General features: G+C 40.8%; 1 protein-coding gene and 1 long non-coding RNA gene across 4 annotated transcripts in view; one reads left to right on the top strand and one right to left on the bottom strand.

The window, feature by feature from the left end:
* The window catches only part of LOC133365608 (uncharacterized), a 30496-nt gene extending 19666 nt beyond the window's left edge, over positions 1 to 10830 (bottom strand). Inside the window, exon 1 of the long non-coding RNA XR_009758259.1 lies at positions 10625 to 10830. This is a non-coding gene — a long non-coding RNA (uncharacterized LOC133365608). The remainder of the gene's footprint in view (positions 1 to 10624) is intronic.
* Positions 10831 to 10969: 139 nt separating this feature from the next.
* CDV3 (CDV3 homolog) lies at positions 10970 to 25335 on the top strand. Of its 3 annotated transcripts, none has more exons than XM_061587803.1 (5): positions 10970 to 11721; positions 14359 to 14438; positions 15168 to 15304; positions 16900 to 17053; positions 18255 to 25335. In XM_061587803.1, exons 1-5 carry the CDS (start codon positions 11494 to 11496, stop codon positions 18379 to 18381), a joined length of 726 nt encoding a protein of 241 aa, XP_061443787.1. In that variant the 5' UTR covers positions 10970 to 11493; the 3' UTR covers positions 18382 to 25335. The 3 variants fall into 3 exon arrangements, with proteins under 3 accessions (XP_061443787.1, XP_061443788.1, XP_061443789.1); XM_061587804.1 differs by having other exon boundaries at positions 10973 to 11721; positions 18686 to 25335; XM_061587805.1 differs by lacking the exon at positions 10970 to 11721 and adding an exon at positions 11905 to 12016.
* The last annotated feature ends 1155 nt before the right edge of the window (positions 25336 to 26490 follow it).

The raw sequence follows: 26490 nt of genomic DNA, 5'->3' as shown, positions 1-26490 counted from the left end.
CCAACACTCAAAGAATATTCACTATTAGTTTATAGGATCACTACATGAGAAAACTTGCAGCAGAGCTCAGCGATATAGATCCTGCCTAGTCCAAGTCTTCAGAAAAGCATATGTATAACACAGCAGTTGGAGATGTAACACATTTTTGTTTGTACATATTATGCATGTGTGCAGTTTTAATACCCCACATTTAATACTCCATCATGAGCTAAGGTAAGGCAGATAGTGAATCTAGCAGAGTACTCTTTGCAACCTTGGGATGCTGCCATTAGTTAGGGCTGTCAAGGCCACATCAGAAAACCCTCTAATTCAGCCTTTTTCAACCAGTGTGCCTCCAGCAGAGCTTGGAAAAGTTACTTTTTTGAACTACAGCGCCCATCAGTCCAATCTAGTGGCCATGCTGGCTGGGGCTGCTGGGAGTTGTAGTTCAAAAAAGTAACTTTTCCAAGCTCTGGCCTCCAGATGTTGTTGGACCACAACTCCCATCAGCCTCAGCCATTGCCAATGGTCAGGAAAGATGGGAGTTGTGGTCCAACAACATCTGGAGGCACACTGGTTGGGAAAGGCTGCTCTACTTCATCTGAAAAAGTGCCTTTAGAAAATTTGCAATACATGGCATTATGTCTTCTCTTCTTTGCAGAAAAGCATCAGTCCCAGTTTTGCAAAGTACATGAACTATATAATAGTAATTAAGACAAACATCTGTTTTTCTTAGTTTTTACTCTCCTGATTTCCTATCACCTTCCATTTTTAAAAGCTAGCCAAATTCTAAATGAGCACTAAAAGCAGATCAATTTTCATCTTGAGTGGGATATCATAACAACTGAAGCCTTGATTGAAAACATCAATTCATACTTACCCAGTACACCCTGTGCAGCCCAAGCTTCCAACAGAAAAGTGCCAGTATACACCAAATTGAGTAAACAGCCAAAACAGCAATGAATGGGGATTTGGCTGCCGACCAAAACTGTATTTGAACATATACCCCAGTATACTACTGTTTCAAACACAAACCAAAAACAAAGTTTTCCCTGATAAAAATGTCTTCCATGGGGAAAATTACACAAAAAAACTAGTTTTTGGTTTACCATAAATGCAATTCTCATCTGTAAGACTTCATCAAAAGATGACTTTTTCATTGGAAAATTTGGTTTCCAAAACAGAGTATTTCTTTTCTGACAAACTGAGTCATGACAACTAGATCTGAATTTCTCCTATCAGTCTTGAAGACTTGGCTGAATTAAACCTGCACTCTCTTTGTTAGGAAAAATATATTCTCACCTCCCCCCAAAAATGTTGAACCTACTACTTTGATAAAAATACAAAGTTCAACTTGACTGAGAATGGTCAAATCACATCCTAGATTTCATAGCTCAAGTGCTCATTTATACAAAATATGTGGTCCTGTCATTTTGTTGTTTACCTTGCCAAAATTGCATCAAAGTAATTTGTACTGTTAATGGTCTGGTTCTCCTTGAGGAAATAATTGTATTTTTCATTTAACTTTTCAGCTGATTTTCAAATTTGTTGTCTTCAGAAGACAGTTATTGTCATTCAAAGCAAAAGATTATCTCACTGAAAAAATGTCCATGGAAATGACGACAGCCAGCTAAGTCCACTTCAGCTTGATTCGTCAACCTAAGGAGGCCATAGCTTGACCTATACTGCACAAGGCACCCCCTGTATGACTATTTTGCTTACTGGTTTCAATAAATCCACCATAATTACAGAATAGAATATCGGTTCAATTAGTTGAGTCATTTTTAAAAAAATAAAAACACTGCTGAAGAAAAGGGAGACAAACACTGCATTCTTACAAACACTTATTTGAGAGTATATCCTACTGATCTCAGTGGGACTTACTTGTGAATAAAAGCATGTAGAATCAGGCTGCAAGAGTTAGTGTTTCTAAGGTCTTCTATTTTCCTGGAAGAGGTTTATAAATTTGTGCTCACTCCAAATGACCCTCCAAGGAACCACTTGGGTATCTAGGAGTCCAACTTGCCCATCATTACTAATCTTCAAGATTGGATTACTGTAATGCGCTCTACGTAGGGCTGCCCTTGAAGACAGTTCGGAAGCTTCAGCTGGTGCAGAACGCAGCTGCCAGATTATTGACGAGGACCAGTCGGTCTTCGCATATAACACCTGTCCTGGCGCGTCTGCACTGGCTTCCTATTTGCTTCCGGGCGAGATTCAAGGTGCTGGTTTTGACCTATAAAGCCTTACACGGCGTGGGACCTCAATACCTTGCGGAACGCCTCTCTCGCTATGAACCTACCCGCTCACTTCGTTCAGAATCTAAGGCCCTCCTCCAGGTACCAACCCATCGGGAAGCCCGGAGGGTGGTTACGAGATCTAGGGCCTTTTCTGTGGTGGCCCCTGAGTTGTGGAACAGCCTCCCCGAAGAGGTACGCCTGGCGCCTACACTTCCATCTTTTCGGCGCCAGGTAAAGACCTTTTTATGCTCCCAGGCATTTTAATCTTCTTAATCTTTTTAAATCTTTTAATCTGTATTTTTAATTTTTGTAGTATTTATTTTGTTTTTGCTGTGCTTTTTGTTGTTTGTTTGTATATGTTTTTGTATTTTATTATGATATATTGTATTTTATCTTGTTTGTTCACCGCCCTGAGAGCTATTTTGCTAAGGGCGGTATATAAATTGAAATAATAAATAAATAAATAAATAAATAATCTCATCCCGCAATGCATGGCAGCAGGAGAGTGTTGCGTGTTTTTAGGCTACAATCTTGGTTCACAAAGAGCAATCAGTTCCCTGATTTAACTGAGGGTCTATCTTAGAACCTGACCAAAGCCAAACTACACAACACATGATTAGGTCTTGCATGTAAAAAAAATACTTAAAAAAAAAGATGTTGTTGGACATCAATTCCCATCAGCCACAGCCAGTATGGTCAATGGCCAAGGATGTTGAGAATTGGACATCTGGAGGGCCACAGGTTCCCCAGCCCTGGTATAAAAGCAGCAAATGGTTGGCCGGGGGGGGGGAGAGAAATCAATCAGGGCACAGTACTTGGAGTGATTTAATCCCTACACTGCCCATGTACCACTTCCCTGACCTAAATCCCCACTTCTCCAAGCTGGTATAAGTCCCACAAAGGAAACAAACAGGTACAATATGGACCCATATGCAATAGTGAAGCAAATAGTAATGGGGGGAGGGGGAGAAGAGAGGAAGAAATTTAGATCAAGAAAACAGTTGAGAGAAAACCTTAATCCCCCCCTTTCCCAGTGCCATGAGCCTGATTCAATTCTACCTCCTACCTACAGCTACTTTGAAACTTAAAAAAAGACATCTGGAGATGCAATCCAGGGTTTCCTACATCTCATCAATTTTGATCTTTAGAAAGGTTTCCTTGGAGCTATGACATTTCAAAACACTGCCTAGGATTCAGAGAGGACCAGATCATCATCAACAACAACATGTTTATTTCTATGCCACTTTTCCACAAAATTGTGCCCAAAGTGGCTCACAGGATATCAAATGAACAACGAGTATAGCAATTCAAAAAATATTAAAAAATCAGAAAGATTTCAGAAAATCAGAAATCATTTCAATAAATACAAAAATAAATCCATACAACATTGTATAAAACTATACAAATAAACTAGTTTTAAGCTGTTAAATTAGCTGAAACGGAAGAATGCCTAACAGAAAAGTAGTACACAAAACAAAGCTATATCCCAGACACTGAACCTGTATCCAATATCCAAACAACACTTCTGTTGCTACTATAATAAACCTGGATCCTAGTTTAGTAGCTTCTTATCCAACTAGATTTTTGCAGTAGCCCTTTCACATTATTGAGAATATATAAGGGTTTTCACAAAGAGGAAAACATAAATAAGGAGAACTACATAGTTGGGAAGATATGTTTACACGACATATAGGGGTGCACGGGAATCTATAATTAAAATGGATTAAAACATACCATGATATTCCTGGGACCCTGTGAAGAGCCCTTAGCCCTCTCTTTCGTCTGACACCCCAAGGTCACTAGGTGAACCAGATTAGACAGACAAAAAGCATCAAAAGTTCTATTGATCCCTTCTAAAAATGTAAAAATCCACAGTCGGGGAGTACTTTAACTAGGATCATCCAAAACGTCACAAAATTATGAGCGAGCTTTCGAGTTCTTCAGAAATCTACATTGGGCTGGATGCTACACAGACAAGGTAGGGGAGGAAAAGCTGACTTGGTGTTGAAGCCACAGTGTTCACATTTAGTCAGTCTTAAGGAATGGAGGCTGGCTTACCCCTCACAGTGCAATCCTATGCCTGTCTACTTCCTTGGCTACCCTGGGCTCCTTCTGGGAAGAAAGGTGGGGTATAAATTTAATAAATAAAATAAATACTCAGCAGCAACTCCCACTGAATTCAGTGGGACTTACTCTCAGGTATGTAGGTACAGGTTTCCAGTCTTAACTGGATTGTGCTCTATTAGGTGCTATGCAGTTTTCAAGTTGCAACTAGGGCTGGTAGGATAAACGAAACGAACAATGGCCGATACCCCATTTTTGGAAATATAAAATCCAGTAGTTACTCAGATCTGAAAGGTCATTAGAGGATAGCTAGTTACTCCAGCTGTACCACTGGAATTAAATCCATCCTAAAGTAGACAATGAATCACTGGCTGTCACTACCTATTGGGTTAAAGAGTAGTAGGATTCTTATTTATTATGGGGAAGATCTGGTTGTGGAACTTAGTTAACATCTCTGATAGCTTTCAGGTCTCCTCCAGATGACCTATTTATTGAGCATTCATCCTGATTTGTTTGCACAAACCTTACATGGAGGTTAGATTATATCCGTTGGTTAGATTGAGCATTCATTCTGATTTGTTTGTGCGGAGGTTATATGACAATTAACATTATTCTGCATTCATCCCAATTTGGTTGTGGGGTATTTATACATCTTCTTGTTAATCATTTGTTAATTCTACACTGTTCAATGCATTTCCCTGCCACTTTCCTAACCTCAAAAAGTCTGTTTCTTTTTTAAAGTGGATTTATTGTGCTAGAACAGCAAAGCACTTTAACTGTACAAACCTAAATTTCTCGGATGCACTTGAATTACTCATGCAAGACAGGAGTAGGCATCCCCAATCTCTAAATACCAAAAATGTCCTAAAACAGGGATCACCAAACTGTGGGCTATAGACAACCGTGGTCCGTGAGCTGCATTCAGGTGGTCCATGACATGTCTGTGAAGGATACTTTGAATTATATGGAATTCAAATTGTAATACAATAAAATACAATATAAGAAATAAAAAAGCAATAATATGCTATTCCAAATCATACAGCTCCTAGCACAGTGCATTACAATTGCTACAACAGATAGGAAAATCATTAAGTGATCCACCTCAGAAATTTTCTACTGCTCCATGAGGAAAATGGTTTGGGAACCACTGTCATAAAAGAATAACATACACTCTCTCAGAAACTTGACTGACAGGACCAAGGGATTAATGTGAAGCAAAACTAGTTAGAACCCCATGTTTGTGTGTGTATGCCAGCTGAGGACAACACTGATGAGAAACAGTCGACAAAAACCTATGCAATAATAAATGGCATAAACATTAAATATGAGGTGCCACAAGACTCCTTCTTGTCTTAAGTCAAGTGTGTACATTCCTCCAAGCTAATCTGCTTTGACTGTGATGCCCTGAAGTAATTTTACAACAGTCATGGGCATGCATGCCAAATTAAAGAACACAATACATATTATAGGCTGTCTTTCCACTAAGCCTTAGCAGCTTTCTTTGTTGTTAAAGTTCTTTATAATAAGCAACAAGCTTTCAACTATGTCTCTAACTAAATTCAAAAATTACAGTCATGTTCATAAAGAAATCACAAGCTGTCTGGGCTGTCAGTGGGATTACCAGACTGGATGAAACCATTTTGTAGAGTAATGTTTGCACCTTTTTTCTCTTTGTTTCATTATTTGTCTTTTGTGATCCTGTTTTTACCTTGTGCTGCTTGCCTGGGTGCGACAATGGACTGGATGAGGGCTAATAAACTGAGGCTCAATCCAGACAAGACTGAGATGCTGCTAGTGGGTGGTTCTTCTGACCGGATGGTGGATGTCCAACCTGTCCTGTATGGGGTTGCAGTCCCTCTGAAGGAGCAGGTTCGTAGCTTGGGGGTTCTCCTAGAACCATCTCTGTCACTTGAGGCTCAGGTAGCTTCTACCAACTTTGGTTGGTGGCCCAGCTACACCCCTATCTGGACAGAGATAACCTGGCTTCAGTTGTCCATGCTCTGGTAACCTCCAAGTTAGATTACTGCAATGCGCTCTATGTGGGGCTGCCTTTGAAGACTGTTCGGAAGCTGCAGCTTGTGCAAAATGCAGTGGCCAGTTAGTAACAGGGACCAGATGGTTCGAACGTATAAAACCGATTCTGGCCCACTTGCATTGTCTGCCTGTATGTTTCTGAGCTCGATTCAAAGTGCTGGTTTTAACCTATAAAGCCTTACACGGCTTAGGACCACAACACCTGATGGAACGCCTCTCCTGACATGAACCCATCCGTACACTACGCTCAACATCCAAGACCCTCCTCTGGGTGCCTCCTCTGCGGGCCTCCTCTGCGGGAAGCTAGGAGTCTGGCAACACGGGAGAGGGCCTTTTCAGTGGTGGCCCCCAAATTATGGAAAGATCTCCCTGACAAGGTGCGCCTGGCACCAACACTGTTATCTTTTCAGCGCCAGGTCAAGACTTTCCTCTTCTCCCAAGCATTTTAGCATGTGTTTTTCAATTGTTTTTAAATTTTTTAAATTGTTTTTAAATTGTTTTTTGTTTTTTAAAATTTGTATATTTGTTTTTAATTACTGTAAACTGCCCAGATAGCTTTGGCTATGGGGCGGTATATAAATGTAATAAATAAATAAATAAGAGCACAAGAAACACAACAAGGGTTAACTGTCCACCTGTAGCAGTGCTATTTGCAAGTCAACCTACCTGTGATCTGCCCTCTAACCTGACACTTCAGATGGCATGTTTCAGTACCTGCACACAGAAACTTTATTCAAAATTAGATCGTTTTCTCCAAGCTTGGAAGAGAAAGGTAGCTTCCTTCATCTAAAAAATCTGTAGTTCAGAAACCACTTCAGTTGGAATATGAGATTAAACAAGTCATTAATTACACTAGCTTTTAGTGCAGTTACTGAATCCTTTGCACAACAGTGATTTAAATTATAGCATCTTGTTTTAAATAACTTATTTTTAAATACACATGTGTTTTTAACAAGTCACAAATGCAGAAACACCTGGGTTTGTCCCTGTAACACAGCATGGCAGGGTCCAACTATCCTCTCTTTGTAACTACACATAATAATGACAACTCCAGGCCTTCAATAGGGAAATAACTGAGAGGAACTCTTTTACGATAGAAATATTAGTTATGTACTTATATAAATATTTATATACTGCCAGTTCATACAATGTATCATAATGGTGTACAATAATATATACAATAAAATATAAAACACCATAAAAGAAGTAAAAAAGTGATTAAAATGACTGGCTAACCAAAAGATTTAAACAGTTACATATGCCTGTCTACATAAAAGGTCTTTAAGAGTCACTTGAAAATCAAAAGCAAGGGTGACTGCTAAATCTCTGCTGGAAGAGTGTTTCACAACATGGGACCAGTGACGCTAAATGCCCGACATCAAGTGGAGGTCAGCCAAGCCTCTGTAACACGGGGAACAACTAGCAGCACCCTTCCAGATTATCTCAGTAACTAAGCTGGGCTATAAGGACTCAGGCAGTTGTTAAGGTATACTGGACCCAAGTTGTTCAGAGCTTTATATATTAATACCAGAACTGTGAACCTGGCCTGATAGCATATGAGCAACCAATGCAGATATTTTAGCAAACGTGTTACATTCTGTCAGATCAATGCCCCCATCACTAGCTGGAGCGTCTGGGCCCAGCCCATGAGCAGCCCTATAGAGACCACATTGCTGTAATCCATTATCAAGGTTACCATTGCCAGAACTACAATAGATACAATTATCCCGATCTAGATGAAGTCATACCTGATACCAGACTAACTTACTAAAAGGCACTCAAGCCACAGAGGACACTTGGGCTTCAAATGACAAAGGTGTATCCAAGAGTACCTGATCCTTTAGAGGAGTGCAACCCCATCCAGAACAATTGGCCTAACTTTGAGACTTCCCAGGATTCAAACTCACATTACTGGCCCTTATCCAGTCCACCATCTCATCCAGGCAACAGTCCAGGACTTACACAGCCTATCCTGATTCAGATGTTATGGAGAAATATAACCACCTGCTCCAAAACTCATAAACAAAACCTTACAAAAGTATAGTCTTGACCTCAGCAACGCTTGCTTAACAGCCCTCTCAATTTTTATGGTGATATACAAAATAGTCAGAGAGAATCAAGACTTCAAAGTGTAAAAAGAGACAGAGAAAAACCAGACCCCTTTTGGACTTTTTTCTGTCAGAGTTCTCATAATCTGTTGAAATTAATTAAAAATCAGCCATGTTCACAGAGTACCTATCATCCTATGACTGACCTTGCCCCATACTCTGACCTTCATCTTCTGCAGTTTAAAAGTTAAAAACCTGCCTGGCTAATTTTTAATTAAGAAATTTTGGCTTGAACAGCATTTGGAATACTGTCTACAGTTCTGGTCGCCTCATCTCAAAAAGGATATTATAGAGTTGGAAAAGGTTCAGAAGAGGGCAACCAGAATGATCAAGGGGATGGAGCGACTCCCTTAAGAGGAAAGGTTGCAGCATTTGGGGCTTTTTAGTTTAGAGAAAAGGTGGGTCAGAGGAGACATGATAGAAGTGTATAAAATTATGCATGGCATTGAGAAAGTGGATAGAGAAAAGTTCTTCTCCCTCTCTCATAATACTAGAACTCGTGGACATTCAAAGAAGCTGAAAGTTGGAAGATTCAGGACACACAAAAGGAAGTACTTCTTTACTCAGCGCATAGTTAAACTATGGAATTTGCTCCCACAAGATGCAGTAATGGCCACCAGCTTGGACGGCTTTAAAAGAAGATTAGACAAATTCATGGAGGACAGGGCTATCAATGGCTACTAGCCGTGATGGCTGTGCTGTGCCACCCTAGTCAGAGGCAGCATGCTTCTGAAAACCAGTTGCCGGAAGCCTCAGGAGGGGAGAGTGTTCTTGCACTCGGGTCCTGCTTGCGGGCTTCCCCCAGGCACCTGGTTGGCCACTGTGAGAACAGGATGCTGGACTAGATGGGCCACTGGCCTGATCCAGCAGGCTTTTCTTATGAACTCAATGATAATGTTGAGCATGCTCAGTAAGAACCAACTGTCAGTGTTCTAAACGCCTCACAGCTACTAGGCTTGTCTAATCAGGGGGCCACACCTACACCAGACTTTGATTTCACTTGAGACAGTCATGGCTTCCCCCAGAGAATCCTGGGAAGTGTAGTTTGTGAAGGGTGCTGAGAGAAGCCTCCTATTCCCCTGACAGAACTTCCAGTGGCCAGAGTGGTTTAACAGTCAGCCACTCTGATTGAAGCTCTGATAGGGGAACAGGGCATCTCCTAGCAACTCTCAGCACCCTTCATTAACTACACTTCCCAGGATTCTTTGGGAGAAGCCATGACTGCCTAAAGTGAAATAAAGGTCTGCTGTGGATGTGGCCAGGGACAGCTTTGGTTTAAATTTGGGTGGGAGGCTACATGTGCCTGCTGTAGAATAAAAAGGTGGGGGAAACCCTGAAAAAGAATAATACCATCCACAATGTTTTCCTTTTGGAAAGGAAAAGGGCTTCCCCTCTGCCCAGTGCCTACCCACCCAATCTCCTCCCCCCACTCCCTCCTCTTCCCCAGGTCAGTTTTACCCATCCTAAGCATGATTGCAGGGAAGTAAATCCTGCTGAACTCAATCAGCATGCAAATGATCAATCCATTCTCAGCAAGCTTGCACAGGATCCCATTTCTTATCTCCTGGACTAAAAAGCAGGGAAATTCACTAATAGGCAAAAATCCCTGAGGTTTAAGAACGTACCTATAGCCAACAGATATTTCTATCAAACCTTACACAGGGAAATTGGGCAACTACAGTGAATACACCAGGGGAGCAGGAGACCTGACCTCCTCTCTGAGATATTGGACTGTTCTACAAATTTGTCAAAATGCCAACACAATTTGGGTTGGTCTTTCACAGTCCAATCCACTTCCTGTGTAGCTTGGAAGAATTTGGTAGCATGTGTCTCCTGCTTCCCTTTTTTACCTATTAGTCAATTTCTACTCATAATTCTTCTGTGAGAAGTGCGATTTCAGCCTTTAACAGGTGCACAGCAAACAATTCTACAGGTGCAGCTTTTGCCTCACAAGGTGCAAAGGAAAAAGCTGCATTTATTACATTCTTGCCTTTTACACAGCTGTTGAAGACACAAGAATCCCATTAAGCCGGAAAGGGATGGCAACCTAATGAGGATTCGACCACTAAATGAGACGTCTGAATAAGTGAACAAGCGGGGGTGGGGGTGGCTGAGCTTGGAAGTCTCTCATATTTGGGAATAACTGCACACAAAACTCAGGCAAAGAGAAAAGCTGGAATAGCAAGTCAAAACAATCACCATGGAGGTTTTTACATCCCCTCCCTCCAATCCTCCTCAGTATTCCGTAGGAAGAAAGAAACCTCGAAACAAGAGACCAAAGTTTAACCCATCCTCTAATTAGGTCGTCATTACACAGCGACCAAAGATTTTGCGCAAGCGCATTAGACAACCCCGCCCACGTAAGTTCTTAGTCTCTCCAAATTCTTTCTCCCTCCCATATCCCTGCACTGGACCAATCACCAACTCCCGTTCCTACGTCCTCTCCGGCCGGCACACACTTGGATACGCACAAGTCATCAGCCGTTTTTTCTCATTGGCTTCCAGGCCATTTGTTCCTTTCGGCGGGTTGGTTTGGCGAGAAAGATGCGCATGCGCTCTCCCTCATTCACGCTATCATACCCAATAAGGTGTCACGTAGAGTACCACGTTAGAACAACTCCCGCTTCAAACCCCGCCTTTCTCACCCCTCCGCCTCCGCTCTTCCTTTGGCTGTGTCAAGTGGCGGCTACCAACGTGGAGAGCGGAAACCACCGTTCTCCTCCATCGAACAGACTCTGCCGCGTGAGTTTAAAAAGAAAAAAGAAAGGCAGTGCGTAGGCAGCGACGGTTTAGGACTGTACCATCTGCCTCCTGTGAGAGAAACGGGAGTGACTGGGGGCTGGACATATATAAGGCGCACGTGAGGCTGCTGGGTGGTGTTGAATTCTCACCTGTAAAAAGATCACCACACGCCCTCCCTTTTTTCTTTTGCTCGCCCCCCCTACGGGTTGAAGACACCCAACCGTCCTCCCGACTGAGAGAGCGTGAGGCGCGAGGAAGACGCGTCCAGTCACTCCCAACCGGTTTGAACCGGAGCGCGAGGAGGAGCTGTTTCTGCTGCCAGCGTCATGGCCGAGACTGAGGAGAGGAGCTTGGACGACTTTTTCGCTAAGCGGGACAAAAAGAAACGGAAAGAGAAAATCAGCCGGGGAGGTGCCACTGCAGCGGCTGCTTCCTCGGCTGCCTCTTCCAACACTCCTGTAGCTAGTGGAGGTGGGGGAACCCGACAAGCTGAAGGGGGCTCTGGGGCGGCCTCTAATAACAACGCCGCCGCTGTCGCGAAGGCGGCGCATAAGGTAAATGGGCTAGTGAATGGGATGTCTGAATTGAGTGGGTCATGGGTCGAGTATGACCAGGCATGGTGGGGGGAGGGGAGAGAGAAGGTAAAAGAGACCTTTTCCTGACTGCTTCCTGTGGGCGTTGGTAACTTCCTGTCACCAGAGGGCGCCGCTGCAGGGTCATCCAGGCCTTTCTGGCCTTGGGATAGGGCGCGTGGAAGTGGCACCCACCGATCACCCCTTAACTGGGGACGGAGGGAGGGGGGCTGAGCTTGGAGTCTTGAGGATCTCTCATATTTGAGAATAATCAGGTGTATGTTGTGGGGCCAAAAATAATTGGCTGGATAGACTTCTTTCCCTCCTTCGTTTCTCTGAACATGTTCAAGTTCTTTCACGATAGACTGTCTTGTATCCGCGCCACGATCTCTCTGTGTGCTCTTAACTATGTCTTCTGCTTCCCCAGAGTTCAGATAAACTGTTTCGTTTCTAGTAGTGTATTCATTTGAGCTTGGGAGGCATGATAGTCTTAACTTAGGCCAGGGCTTTCCCTGATTTTCATTAGCTCTTTGTTGGAGCCTTGAAGCTGGTAGATAGGAGTGTTTTCTGCTTTCTTAGTTTCGCGCCACAGAGACAGGAGAGTGAGTGCCATTAGCCATAGTAGTAACATGATAGTGCAACTTTCTCTAGTGCTTTTTATTGCCTTCCAAAAATGGTTCCTGAAGTACTTGACTCAGTTGTGTTGGTGATGCATTTCCCTTGTATAATGGAAGTGCCATATAATATGGATTAAATAGTTCTCGCTGTGATATGAGTTTTTCACACTCAATTGATATAATTTCTTTGTGACATCTGTGGTCAATAGCTTTCAAGACTTGAAACTATGCAATTTTCGTCAAGATCTTCAAGAACTGCGAACATAGCTCTACCTATGCATGGCACATCTTCTTAACCTAAAGCAAATCTTAGACTTTGTCATAATGAGGCTCATTAATTAATTAATTATATTTATTAAATATATATCCCACTCTTCCTCCCAGTAGGAGGGCAGCAAATTGTTTCCAAATGTTACAAAAGATCTGTGTATATGAACAAGTTGCCTCTATAAGCTGCCCAGAAATACATTTGCAGCAGCATGAGAAAATCATCCCTTCAACGAGCAGTTGTATGTACATAGGTGACTGTGAAAGAGCAGGTCCTATACTGAATAGATTAAACCAGTCTCTGTACATCGTATTATCTATACATCAAAACTACAATGCCAAAAGAGACTGTTTAATTGATGGTTTCATCCCGTTAGAGCAAAGGAGTTAGAACCCCTATCTGAACCTCTTGGAATTCACGTTTTATGATTATCAAACTTGATGTCTGTCTCTGTCATTGTTCTATAGGGGAGGAGAACCTTTACTAGTTTGAAGGCCACATTCCTCATAGGTGACTTGAGGGTGGGGGTACATATCAGTAGTATGACAAGAGGCAAAATGGATGTGGCTCTTTCCTGTGATCAGTAGGCTATGTTCCAGCCATGCAAAAATCATGTCTGTCCATCCAGGCATGCAAGAAGCATTAGCATAGTTAAAGGATGCATTCCAGCCAGGCAAAAGTTGCACATCTATCCATCCAGCCTTGCAAGTGGCATTATCACAGTTACATTCCAGTCAGGCAAAAGCACTCGAGGGCATAGGACTGGAGAGGTGGCACAGGTCTGCAAAAAGTCCCAAGGGCTAGGTAGAGACTCTGCATTTGCCCCCCAAGCCTGAGGTTCCTTACCATGGTCTACTGGAACCGTATAAGTTAAAACATTCCTGATTATCCAGATATTTCACAAGCCCTTTGCTCAGTTCAGACAAACATCTGAACAATGGTTTTGAATAGATAATACTTGGCAAGCCTTGGGTTCATGCAGTTCATTCTTCTACAAGAGGACTTGGGCCTGTCCAAACAATGAGATGGTTCTTTCTGTCCTTTAGATATATATGTGCCTGTCATGTGTTCAAGCTACTCCATTCTGTTCTGCCTCCTACCCAGTGGAGTGTCCCCCCCCCGTCTCTTAATGTTGTGTGCCTTTCAGTTGTTAGAGAGCTTCTTTGGGTCTTCTTCCCCCTCAGTTTTTTCTACAGATTTTTTGCACATGTTCATTCCTCAGAGTTACCCCAAGTCTGCCATTGTTCTTTGATTGAGCAATTTTGGCTACATAAGCATGAGCACTGGAAGACTCATTGGTATGAGTGTGTAGATAATGAAAGTTTCTTGCTTTCCTGGACTGTGACTTACCAGTCTAGATTGCTATCCTTCCATTTGTGTGTCATTTTGGGAAAATTAGAATGTAGGTGCCCTATTAGCAAATACTTTTCAGAACAGTTTTTCTTTTTTGCTGCATGGACCATGTTTTGAAATGGGAACATTTTTCCACTGTGTTAATTTAGGTAGTCATGTATATTAATTAGAAATAACACTAGAAGTAAGATGTATGTGAAATGTTCTGGACGTTTGAAATATTTTATGTGTTTCTAAAGCAGGCAGTGTGTTTCACAGCAAAAGAATAGGAAAATTGAAATCCTGCGAGGTTTTTACTATTGCATAATTTCGTAGCTTTTTGTGCTGTTGGCCTTCCATTAAATGCTGATAATAAGCCTACATAATCTTTGTGTTTTACAGGAAGAGGATGATTGGAAGGAATTTGAGCAGGAAGAAATAATTGACTACAGTGGTCTCAGAGTTCAGTCCATGCAAATTAGGTATTGCTGTTTTAAAAGAAATGTTAAAATAACATTTTACTAATCAGTTTTGGATGTACCTTACAGATACTACATAGACTCTTGAGTTATTTCAGTCTGACTTATAACAGCTTAATAACTGAAAAAAGCCACAAATCAAGTCATATCTCTAAACTTGCCACATGGTGGCTTGAAGCAATCACCACAACTTATGTGCGCATCTTAGCAGCTTTTATTAAATATTTCTTTAATGTTTCTCTACTTGGTATGGCTAACAAAGCAGCAGGTTGAATTTATGAACATGTTTCTGGAAGTTCTGTCCCTTGTCAATGATTGCCAGACTTAAAGAACTAATTTGTGGTTGACGATTATTTTGCATAAAAGTGTGTGTACTTTCTTTTTTGCTTGGTAATGTTAGACTTAACATCCCTTAAAACAAGTATGGGCAGCAATATAATGGAATATTTAGTATTTGCTACTCTTAAGTTGTCCAATTCTAAATATTTGCACCACCTTTGCTAATTACAGACCCATAGTTTTATGAAGCTTATATGCTACAACTGTTAGCTTTAATTTATTTTATCAGCAGACTCCATCCTTTTGTATGATAAAACATGCAAGATGTATGTTGGAGATCTGTTTTTTTGGAGGTTTTTGCTTAATATTGCAGTATGCAATACTTGCATTGTATCATATGTGCTTGCTTTATGAAAGTGATAGACGTGTATTGCACCTTTGTGTTTACTTCAGTGAAAAAGATGATGAAGAAGGTGAAAAGAGAGAAGAACCAAGGGATAATAGTGAAGAACAAGGTGGGGGTGCGGATAAGACTTCAGGTCCTTGGAATAGATCTGCTCCTACGCAAACACCTGTTGCTGAAACTATTGGTAACTTTTGCTTACTTCTCTGTTAATTTAAAAGGTGTATCAATTGAATTGGCTTTATTGGGCTTTCTGTTATATTTTGTGCTGTGCAGTTACATTTTGATGAGAAGCAATGGAAGGCTCAAATAAGTAGAGGGGAAGTAATCCAGTGTGGGTTCATGTCACCTGTTAAAATTAAAGCATTGTTTACCAAATGCCGTAGTGTGTGACACAGTATAACCAGCTGTCAGTAAGTGTAGTGTGTTGTCAATAATAATAATATTGCAGGAAGATGGGGAAAGCAGTGCATAAGATTACAGATGCTTATCTTGGTAGAATACTGTAGTTGTATTTACATGGCAGTAGACTTGACTACACAGCTGCCTTGGGGTAAAAAGATTGTGAAAGATTTTTTTCTCATGTTTGCTGTACATCTTGGACTGCATGGACAGATGCTTTATGTAGACCAGTGGTTCCCAACCTGGGGGCCGGGACCCCCAGGGGGGCCGTGAATTAATCCAGAGGGGGCCGTGAACAGTAAAGAAATGAATTATTTATTAATTTTTTTAAAAAAGTCTTCACTCCTACACTGTCTGCTTTCCACTGCCACTGCAGATGACACCTCCCCCTTGCTCCAAACGAGAGGGAAGGCCTTTTGCTGAAGCGCCAGAGTGTCTTTCAGGCGCACTAAAGGCAGGCATCTGCCTATAAAATACATGGCAGATGCCAAAAGAGGCTGAGGGTGGGGCTACCAGGAAGAAGAGGGGATTACTATCACTGATTCCCGTCTCTTTGCACTGCCGCTACTGGCAACGCACTTGCTTAGAATGAGAGGAGAGGGCTTTTTGTGAAGCAAAAAGAAGCAAGGCTGCAGAGAAAGGCTGCTTTCCCCCTTCCTTCCTGGCAGACAGCCTGCCTCCCTGGAGGGAAGGGGGGTCACAAAAAAATTCAGCTTATAAAGGGGGTCCTGTGCTCATAAAGGTTGGGAACCACTGATATAGACTAATAAAAGTTTTCTTCATGTAGCCAATTCTTTAAAAAAAAAAAAAAAAGTATCTTCAAAGTGGCTGTATCGCCACTGGCTGTGGCTGCATTTAGGTGAATTCACATACTTTCCCTTTGGTGGATTCACACACTTCCTTTTTGCCTTCCCTCCTTTTTGCCCTCGAGAGGAAATCTGAAGCTTCCATTTGTAATTCACAATAAAGCACATTTCCTGCTATGTTTGATATCCCAATTCGTTAACTATGATTTCTGCAAACTACAGTTTCTATATTTGGCCCAGATGGGAAGACAGTTTGCTCCAAACTGCAAATGAAAGTTTCGAGTTTTCTCCCATCACTTGTGAAGGTGGGGAGAGCGCAAACCATGGTTTATCATTACTGTTGAAATCCTCTGTGGGAAATACTTGTTTTTCAGATTTTAATAAGTTGCTTGTTATCAATGCTCCTCTACAGCAGGTGATGTTTCAAATCAAGACCAAATTTAAACTAGAATATTATGACAGGCTCATATAACACTCCACTTGAAGTATACAAAGTTGGTCAAAAGAGTGGGGTCCTGCACATTAACCTAATAACACATGACTGTTTCTAAAGCTCTTTCTGTCTCATTTACAGAAAGCCCGGAGCCAGTCCAGTCCAGTGGGGTATATAGGCCACCTGGTGCAAGAGAAAGTAGGACACGGAAAGTGCCACAAGGACCCCCAGAGATCTATAGTGATACACAATTTCCATCATTGCAATCCACTGCCAAGCATGTAGATACTAGAAAGTAAGTATGATAATAGGACTCTGCACGGTTAATTTAAAGCCCCTTTCCCCCCTCAGTCTTTGGTTCAGAGCTTCATATTCCTGTCCACTGAAACCATAAACAAGTGTGTGGTGTTATTTGCACCAGAAGCAGCAACCAGGTTTTAATGGCGGATATGCTGTTCTAAGCAGCACTATCTACGTAGGTTTGGACAAGCGGCTTTCTTAAAACAATTATTCTATTTACAGAAAGTTGTTCAGAGGGGCTGGATGGTAGAATGTTGGAAGGCTTGATGTGTTCCCACTTCACATATCGAATCACAGCCCTGTGTAGATCTTAAATTCAGTTTGCCATTTGCAGGACTTCAGTACTTTCCTTAGCTTAAGAAATTAGCATTTCTTTAGTTTTATGCCTCAGAGGTGGCTTTCTTTGCTAAATTAAAGCATAAGCCTTGTTCTGTTTTGTCCGCCTGTGGAATAAAGTATGTTAACAAAAATGGCTTTTGCAGGCCATTCTTTGCAATCTCACACTAAACCTGGGATTGGGATTGTGACTGAGATCTCAAGAGCTGCCTTAGGTGCCCCCAAGGCCTTGAGCTTGCTTGGTGGAATTTTTTTCTGTGACCATCAGACACACATGCACTGAATGCCGTATCACAAACTGCTTATGGGAACCTGCACACCCCACTTCAAAAGTGGCTTTTCTTATTACTTCTGTATAATAAATATAAGGTCAACACCCTCCCTGGGCATGCAGAACTAGTTATGCAGTTCTTTGGATTTAGGCCAGTGCTGCGAACAACTACTGGGTGCTGCATTCAATAGGAAATTAACATATTCACAATTTTTCATGTATTACAGTGTTTAAACTTCTGTGTGAGTGTGAATTAGCATGGTTTTATAGCCACAATCCAGCAAACAGCACCAGTAACACACTCCAGCATAGCTTTGAACTTGTGTTTTGAACAGCAGACCCTAACTCTGCTGTTGGTGTTTTGAAAGCAGTTTGTGTAATGACATTGAGGCTTTTTGTTCAAAGAATTATCCCACCAGTGCTCACAAGCACTCTCCCTACGGTAGCACCCTGGGTTGTGGCCCATATACGCATTCTGTCAGTGGCCCTAGCCATGGAACTTTGCAACCAAAACTAGTGTCATTGAAATAATATTACTAAGGGGCAAGTGTGTGTGAGACACTTACTGATTACATTTATTTTCCCTTAGGGATAAAGAAATGGAGAAGAGCTTTGAAGTAGTAAAACACAAAAATAGAGGTAGGGATGAGGTTTCAAAAACCCAGGCAACTAAACTTCAGCTAGACAACCAATATGCTGTGCTTGGGGATCAGTAAAGATGCACACACATTACAATTAAGGAATGGTTATTTGATACCCTTCCAGTCTAAGGTAACTAAACTACACCTATTATGAACATGTCGTCTTATATCTGCTGGATCTACTGCAACAAGTGCAGACCTCTTTGACGTAAGTGATTGGCTCTTCTGCACTATGGAAGTTTGCTTAATTTGGTACACCTGACTCTTCTTTGGATATGAGGGAAATTAATGTAAGTGGTCGAACAAGAATCCCCAGTGTTTTGATTACTCTGCAAAGGTATCTGCAGCCAGTGGTTATTTCACATTTTTTTATGTTCAGATACTGAGCCTTCGTAAGGGTTGACTACCTCAGACTTGCTGCACTCATTGTGGACACCATGTGGATCACAACTTCTGGAAAAGGTTACAACTCCTTAGTGGCCATCTGAAACGCGAAACCAGCTCTACTGGATTCCTCTCAGAAATCCTGCAGAAGTCAGCCATCTGGGTTCTGATTTATTATAAATGACAAATTTAAGTGACCTTAAATGAGCAATTTGTCCTGTGCCCCCATTTATTACATCCTTACATATGTAGCCATAATTTACTAGGAACCTCTAGTGTATACCACTTTCAAAAATATGCAGTGTAATGCTAAGCTGTTTGTTTTGTTTTGTTTTTCAATTTAGGTTTCCAGAAAATAAATGCACATCCAAATAGAAAACTTAGGAACACTAGTCTGCGTATATTAACTGGTTTCATCTATGTAATCTCTTTATTTTAAAAATGCCTGTTCTGGCTACAGAAATCACAATATAGTCAAGTAGCAGCATGGAATATGCAGACTATCCATACTTTTTCTTTTATTGAGTTTCAAGTGACTAGGATTTCTGTAGAATTGCATTCAATGGCCAACAAATGTGTAGGCTCCCCTAGTATGTGGAGTTTATCTTTTGGGAAAACTTAAGCTGTATACTTAACCTTAAAAATGTATTGTGGCAAGTATCAGCTGTTGGTCGCACACACTTGTATTTGCAGGATGGAAGTAATTATATGTCTAGTGGCAAATGTCCTTTGTGGTTTCTTACTGGTTGAAATTTGGAAATATTCTGGAAATACGTTTACAACATTTTTTGTCTGCTGCCCAAAGTTTTAGTGACAACTTCAGTCAAATGTTGATCTTCTGAACAGCTATATGACATTTGGAGAGATACTAGTATAATACTTCTATGCTAAGATTTGTGCATTGCTGTATTACATGACACTGACAGATAATAGAACTCAACTAACTCCCAAAGAGGTTCCTAGGGTACAGAAGATAATCCTACCTAAATTTCCTTAAATACATGTTGTTGATGTGGCTGGTGCTGATGTGTCTTTCCAAGAGTCCAGCTTCTTTCTGGACTCTTGAGCAGGAATTCAGACCTTACAAAAACACACTGCTTTGTGAGATGGGTAGGTAAAATGCATCCATAGGAAACAAGTTTAGTTACGGCTTTATAAACATGGGATGACTTTGCAATAGACAACTGCCTATGATGTGAAATCATTGATTTACTGAGGAACAAACTTCTTCTATGCTTAGAATGGCACTGCTTTTGTTCTCAAGTGATTGCTTGACATAATTGAGAGAGAAAGCTACTAAATAGTTGCCTTTTATATAGATGTAAAGCCAAGCCACTGGATCCCCAGATCAGGGAAAGTAAACCTACAGCAGACACTATTGAGTTGTGTATCTTTCCTGAAAATGTATTTCTTTGCCAACAAAATTTTTGCAGGGTATTAAAGCTAAAGAACTAAGATTATGTGGATTTGTATGTCACTTAATGGCATAGCAGAAACTTAAAATTTTAAATTCCAACTTTGGCATTTTATGAAGGTTGTTACTGCACATGAATCAAGTTTTAGTATGCTGTATGTTAGAGTAGATGAAGCTGTCCTTTGTATCTTGAGTTCTTGGGCATGGTTGACAGAGCAAGATAACATTGTAACATTAATAAATACAACAAATGGCAATGTACACGGCTTCTGGAGTCTAACAAATCTGTACATTTAGTTATGCTATGCGTCTTAAACTAAGTATGGCAAAGCTGATATATGATCATGAAGTTGACACTTGAGGCTGAAATCTTGTGCACATTACATGGAAGTAAGTCCCATTGAATTCAGTGGGGCTTATTTCTAAGTAGATGTTCACAGAATTGGACTTTGAATCAGCTGTTCATTGTTGCTAGTGATGTGTGATCTTCAGTTAGCTTTATGTCTGATTACTGCCTACCTCACCTTATGCTACCACTAACAAAGACCACAGAATAATCTGAAGTGGCAAGTAAACTGATTTCTTGCTGCTGGTGAGGAAGCAACACTGCTAAGGTTTGCAATCAGTTGTTTGTACTTAACCAAAACGTCTTGTGTGCTCATCCCAATTCGATAGTCTTTTGGAGCCTTACATCGGGTAGACATTGTGGTGCCCTCCAGATGTTCGTTGGACTACAGTTCCCATCATCCTTGACCATAGGCCATGCTGGCTGGGGCTGATGGGAGTTACAGTCCAACATCTGGAGGTCACCATATTGGTTGCACCTGCCATTGATTCTGAAGCCTCAAAGATATTTTTTTCACATAATAGGATTTTGGTGGCCTAGTTCACAAGCCACATTAAACCATAATGCACAATGCTGACATGTTCTTGGTCCACTTCTCCCCCCATTCCTGTTTCTGCACTGCTGGGGAGTAGGTCAGATTTTGGTTTCTCATGATCTCTTAATTCAGGGTTGTGATTTGTTTCTCTCCTAATGATGAACAGGGCTTGATTAGGGAAAACAAACCACAAGCCCCTGTTCAGGCATGTTGACAAGTCAAGTTCTGGCTTGTTTCCTGGCAGTGTGGCAACAGTGCAAGGGGGAAGTGTGTTCACCTTAAGCCATGGTTTGTTTTTAACCGGTTTAATATGATGTGTAAACCAGGCCACTGAAACATTAAGGTAGTGAATTGTCTAAATCACAAATGTTTTCAAAAACACAAGATACAGCTTGAAAAAGCATGGCATACAGTTCTTTTTATACTGCTGAGTTGTCGCTCTTAGGACTAAATGTAGTCCTACTTACTTGGTAGGTTGATGTGTGTAGTGGTGGTCTGTCACTAACTTTAACACTGTGTGAAGTTTCTGGATCTTAATGTGTGCCTAACTACTTTACCCATGTGATAGGATACATCCTGTTATAGAACTGCATTGCAGCTTATGATCCATAGGCTGACAGGAAAGGGAGAAGACTATCTTAAGTTCATCTAGAGTGCAAGTCAGTAAGGGTTCATGTTGGACATCTGTTTTCCAGTTCATTATTGGTAAACTTTTGTGGTAAAGTTTTAGCTATTAGAAAATAGGGCTAGATTCTTCATGCTTTCTAGCAGCCACTCTGAATTTCAGAAGAATTCTGATAAAGAATCTCTCTGCCCCTGGAATCAAAGCTGGCCTACCACAGTCTGTTCTGGATTTGTGTTTGTTAGCTACTTATTCTATGAATGGATGTAAGACTGAATTTTGACAGAATATGCACCAGACTTGTAATTGGTAATAAAATTTTACCTGTAAGACTGCATTTTTGACACTTTATAATGTCCGTGACATCATGTTCAAAACAGGCATAATAGTTGTAACCTATACTTTAGTAAAGCACTTGAAAGCCAACTTCAGATAAATTTAAGGGCCAAATAAGCCAGGCTTAAATAAAATAAGTTTTTAATCTAGAGTTGTGATAGCATAACAAGGAGTTAGTGTTGATGATAGAGCTTGTTTTGGAACAGCCTTTTTATTCCAAACATGGTTGGATCATTTTTAATGCATCTGTGATGTCGTAAAGATCCTATGGAGTGGGTGTTCATTCCATAGAAGCATTAGGAGTGCCTGGGAGCCTTTGCATCACTTTCAGAGGCTTCTTCTGTACAAATGCTATATTGTTGTTGCAGTACAAGCTGTATGCAGATGTGGCTCTAACAGCACCTACACATATGTGGGATTGTGAGTGCATCACACTGCTGATGCTTCTACCTGTATATCAGGAGTCTCATTTGCATAGGAGCTTAGGTACATATTGATGAACCTGAATAGGCCTACACAGCACAATTTTTACTCCAAGGATTTGGAAGTATTGGGTTCTACATGCATAGCTTTCTATTCAAATTTGAGATCCAGTATGTTAGCATCAGATGAACAGGATAATTCCTGAGCCTACCACCCTCACCATTTGGGCTCTATAGTTAAAGCCATGTCTGCACAAACAGTGTCTTCTGTATACTCTTCATACTTGACTTCATTGGGACCTGTATGTGGAAATGTTTAGTACTGAGGCCTTAGAGTGCTGTTAGGATCCCTGATAATCCATGTTATATCTGAAGTGTGGGCTGCTGAAAGTAATGTTAGAAGATTGAAACAGCATTATTTTGGATAAAATGCCTACACCTAAATAACTATAGAGACAGAACCAATAGATCACAAAACTGTTTTTAAGGCAAGGTAGGCAAAATTCCAACTGCAAAAATATATGCCATGTTAAAAAGGCTTTTTTGTATGCAGGTTTACTAGCTAAAAAGCCAACATTATGAAAGTTGATAGTAAACATTAAATGAAACTTTCCTGGGGAGTAAAAGTAAAAGATTCAAAAGCTAAAAGAATTCTATGCTGGAAAGCAGTATACTCATCATAGATACCTACATAAGAAAAAGTGCCCATGTATGATTCACTTCTCTCTTAAGAGGTAATCTTTTTGACATAAAGCACTGATGTAACTGGAACAAAACAGATAAGAAAAAGAAGGTGCAGAAAGGTACTTCAGTTGCTCAATGAGGACTGAGAAGGTTCTGAAGAGGTAAATAAAAGGCCTTCCGTTGACCTAGCTATTACATTTGTTAAAATTAACTCAAATATTAAGCACTATTCTACATATTGCATAGAATGAGGTAGTAAATTCTGGATCATACCATTTCAGTTTGCAGAGAGGGTGACATATTTTTTAATCATCCTCCACAAACTCCCCATAACTAGAAAACTTCACACATAAAGGGAGATTGTACACTATGCTGGGCTTTGATATATACCATATGAAGGAAGCTTTAAATAGAAGAGAGCATTTGAAAAGTGTACCCTACTTGCAATCTAAACTTTAGAATTCTATCGCTTCTGTCTACCAATTCATTCTGCCAGATCTGTAGAATGGCTCCATGTTAGAGAGGGAAGTAATGATAGGAAGATATATTTTAGGATGATGTATTAGCTTGGCAGTATGAATCTACATAGCCTTCATCTGTGATGAGATAAATGAGGTTGCTAAAGTGAGAGATCAGTTACCTCCGAAGTACCACTAAGAACTAAAAAAGTCACTTCCATTAAAATATGAAATACCACAAACTTTGCTGGTATATAGATCACTTCCTTCTATTTAAAATGTTAACATATTAATATTTGGCAAAGGCAAGTCCATGAAGTTGGATGAAGAAATCTGATCCAAAACCATTGCAAGGCTAACAGCATAGTCTGTTCCAAGTGTGGCATAGGAGTGAGTGGAAGTCTTGCTGCGCCTCAGTTTTCTAGGCTGTAAAGAGAATGCTTCCCTACCTCACAGGGGTGTTGTGAGGTTGACTTCATTGTAAAATGCTTTTGAGTTTTCCTGATGGAAGGTGCTATAGAAGTGCAAGACATATATAACTAATCAGCTGACATCTGATGGCTGATTCTGTTACCTTATTCAACTTTTTCATTGCAGTATTTTGCTACTACTATAGAAGGCTTCTCTACAAAACATTATTTAAATGTATGGATCATGTAACAATGGACTTTGCAAGAAGGCATGGTTGAGTTTTCAATCTTTATGCATCCCTTTCTGGTTTTATGTGATTAACTGTGCAGATCTGCAGATCTAATTGTATTAACAAGGTTTTTGGGTTTTGCATGGAAATTACTTAAAATCAATTATCATTTTTTTGTAAACTCCCTGAACGAAATAAACTTATGTTCACACTGTTTATTATCCCTCTTGTATGATCTGCTGTTCTTAAGTGTATATTTAAAGCCAGAGCAGGGGATCTGTGGCCCTCTAGATGATGCTGTGCTACAATTCCATCATCCCTGATTGTGCCCGGGCTGATGGGAGTTGGAATCCATCAACATTTGGAGGGCCACAGATCCCCCATGCCTGGTTTAAAATCAAGAGCTAACCATTGTCTGTATGTGTTTTAATAAGTCCCCCTACTATATGAACTAGTAACCTCTGAACAATAAAATATAGTATTCCACTTAAGTTTACAAATATAAGAGCTCTGCTAGAAAAGGTCCATCTAGTACAGCATCCTGTTCTCACAGCAGCTAGTTCGCTGCCCATGGGAAGCCCAAAAGTAATAGCACTCAGTAAGTGCCTGGGCTCCTGCGGGGAGGAAGGGTGGGAAATAAATCAAATAATTAATTAATACATTTTCTTTTACTGAGGGTGTTTAATAATCATGTCCAAACAATACTACAACTTTAGCTATATGAAATTTCATTATTAAACTATCCAGCTTAAGTGCTTCAGTTCCAACATTCTACCACTTGCTAGACATGCAGATAAAAAACTATGTGATGCATGTGCTGCCTCTCTCTGATCCAGCAGGTGACTGTTTGTACTGAAAGATTTCTAAAAGCTAAAATCTTGGGAAGCGGCTGAATGTAGTCCTTTTCCTGTCTGCAAACCAGCTGTATACTTGGTGGACTGAACTTGAAAGCACAGCAATAGAAATCAAGAGAAGGCAGTCTTAAACTGAAGTCCTTTATGCACTTACCTAGGAGTAAATTCCATTGGAATAAACAGGTTCCTTCTGAGTAGGCATGCATAGAATTTCACTGTTCAACTTCCATTTGTTTTTTTCCCCTTTTTTGAAAACTCCCATTTATGGTTATTTCCTTTTTTAAAAGTGTAATACTGCTTGATACACCCATTAAAATGCTGATTTGCAAGTAAACTGAGCCAAGAGTAATAAAATTGTATATCATTTATTATTTTTAACTATATAGTTTCCTCTTTTTCCAATTTAAGTCTTAATAAATTGGAGCAAATTTAGCCAAAATTGCACCACCTACACATAAGAGACAGGCAGCAGCAGAGTAGGGGTATCCTTGAGATTTGCAGGGGTATAACACTTCAGGGTGGTGGGGAGAATCGTAAGGAACCCAGCTCTCCAAAAAACCAGTCCAATAAAGACAAATGGCAGGGAGTGTTGAGAGGGTGGATGCTTGACTAATGGAAATGAAATTGGATGGTTGGAAAAGGAGAAAGGCATACAGAGCTTTTAAAATGTAGAAAACTTCATGGTCTGGGTAGGTCATTTCCTGATTTATGCATAAGCTTTTTAAAGAAATATATTCCCTATGACATAAATGAGAGCAGCTCATAGAAATCAATGGAGAAATCAAAAGATTTTAATATAGCTGAGATTGGGCTGCGCCCACCCCACTTCACCCTGCCAACAAAGAGCCCAATGAGGGTAACATGTTCAATGAGCAAGGAACTCTGACTACTACTAGACCAAAAGGGGGGAGGGAGGATGCAGTAGAGTGGCTGGAATCCTAGAAAGAAGCACTCCACACAGCAATATTTTGTTGCAGGACCTTTGTTTTTACTGTTTTGGAAACTGGAAAAGGGTAACACTAAAATTTTTCTCACAATTAGTTTCAAATTGCATTACCTGAGCTTAATCATTTGTGCAAGAGGGCAATATAAGATGGCTGCCAGGCCACACCTTTAGGCCTTCTCTTATTGTCAGGTGGCTACTTCTGGCTTCTCCTTTGTTTAGGGCAATGATCTGCAGTAAGGAGCCTGCTTCATGTAGGTTCCCTGTGCAGTTAGGTTTCTAAATAACATGGGGAGCCTACACAAATACAGCAGGGTTCCTGAAGATGATTGCCCTGAACCTATGGGAAGCCTGAAGGTGCAACACAAGAATGGCAGGGGAATGGTACAGCAGTCCCTGTGCACTGGTGCTGCCTCATCATGCAAGTAATGGCAGAATAGGGCTAAGGAAAACTTGCTCTGCACGGAGAATTAACACACAATTCCATGTGCACATCTGACCACAGTAAGCATGTTTTATTTGGCACTTCAGTAACGTAGAATGTTG

Source organism: Rhineura floridana, chromosome 10 (genome assembly GCF_030035675.1).
Source record: "Rhineura floridana isolate rRhiFlo1 chromosome 10, rRhiFlo1.hap2, whole genome shotgun sequence".
NCBI lineage: Eukaryota > Metazoa > Chordata > Lepidosauria > Squamata > Rhineuridae > Rhineura > Rhineura floridana.
Note: the sequence above shows the minus strand (reverse complement) of the source record. Positions and strands in the feature narration are given on the sequence as shown.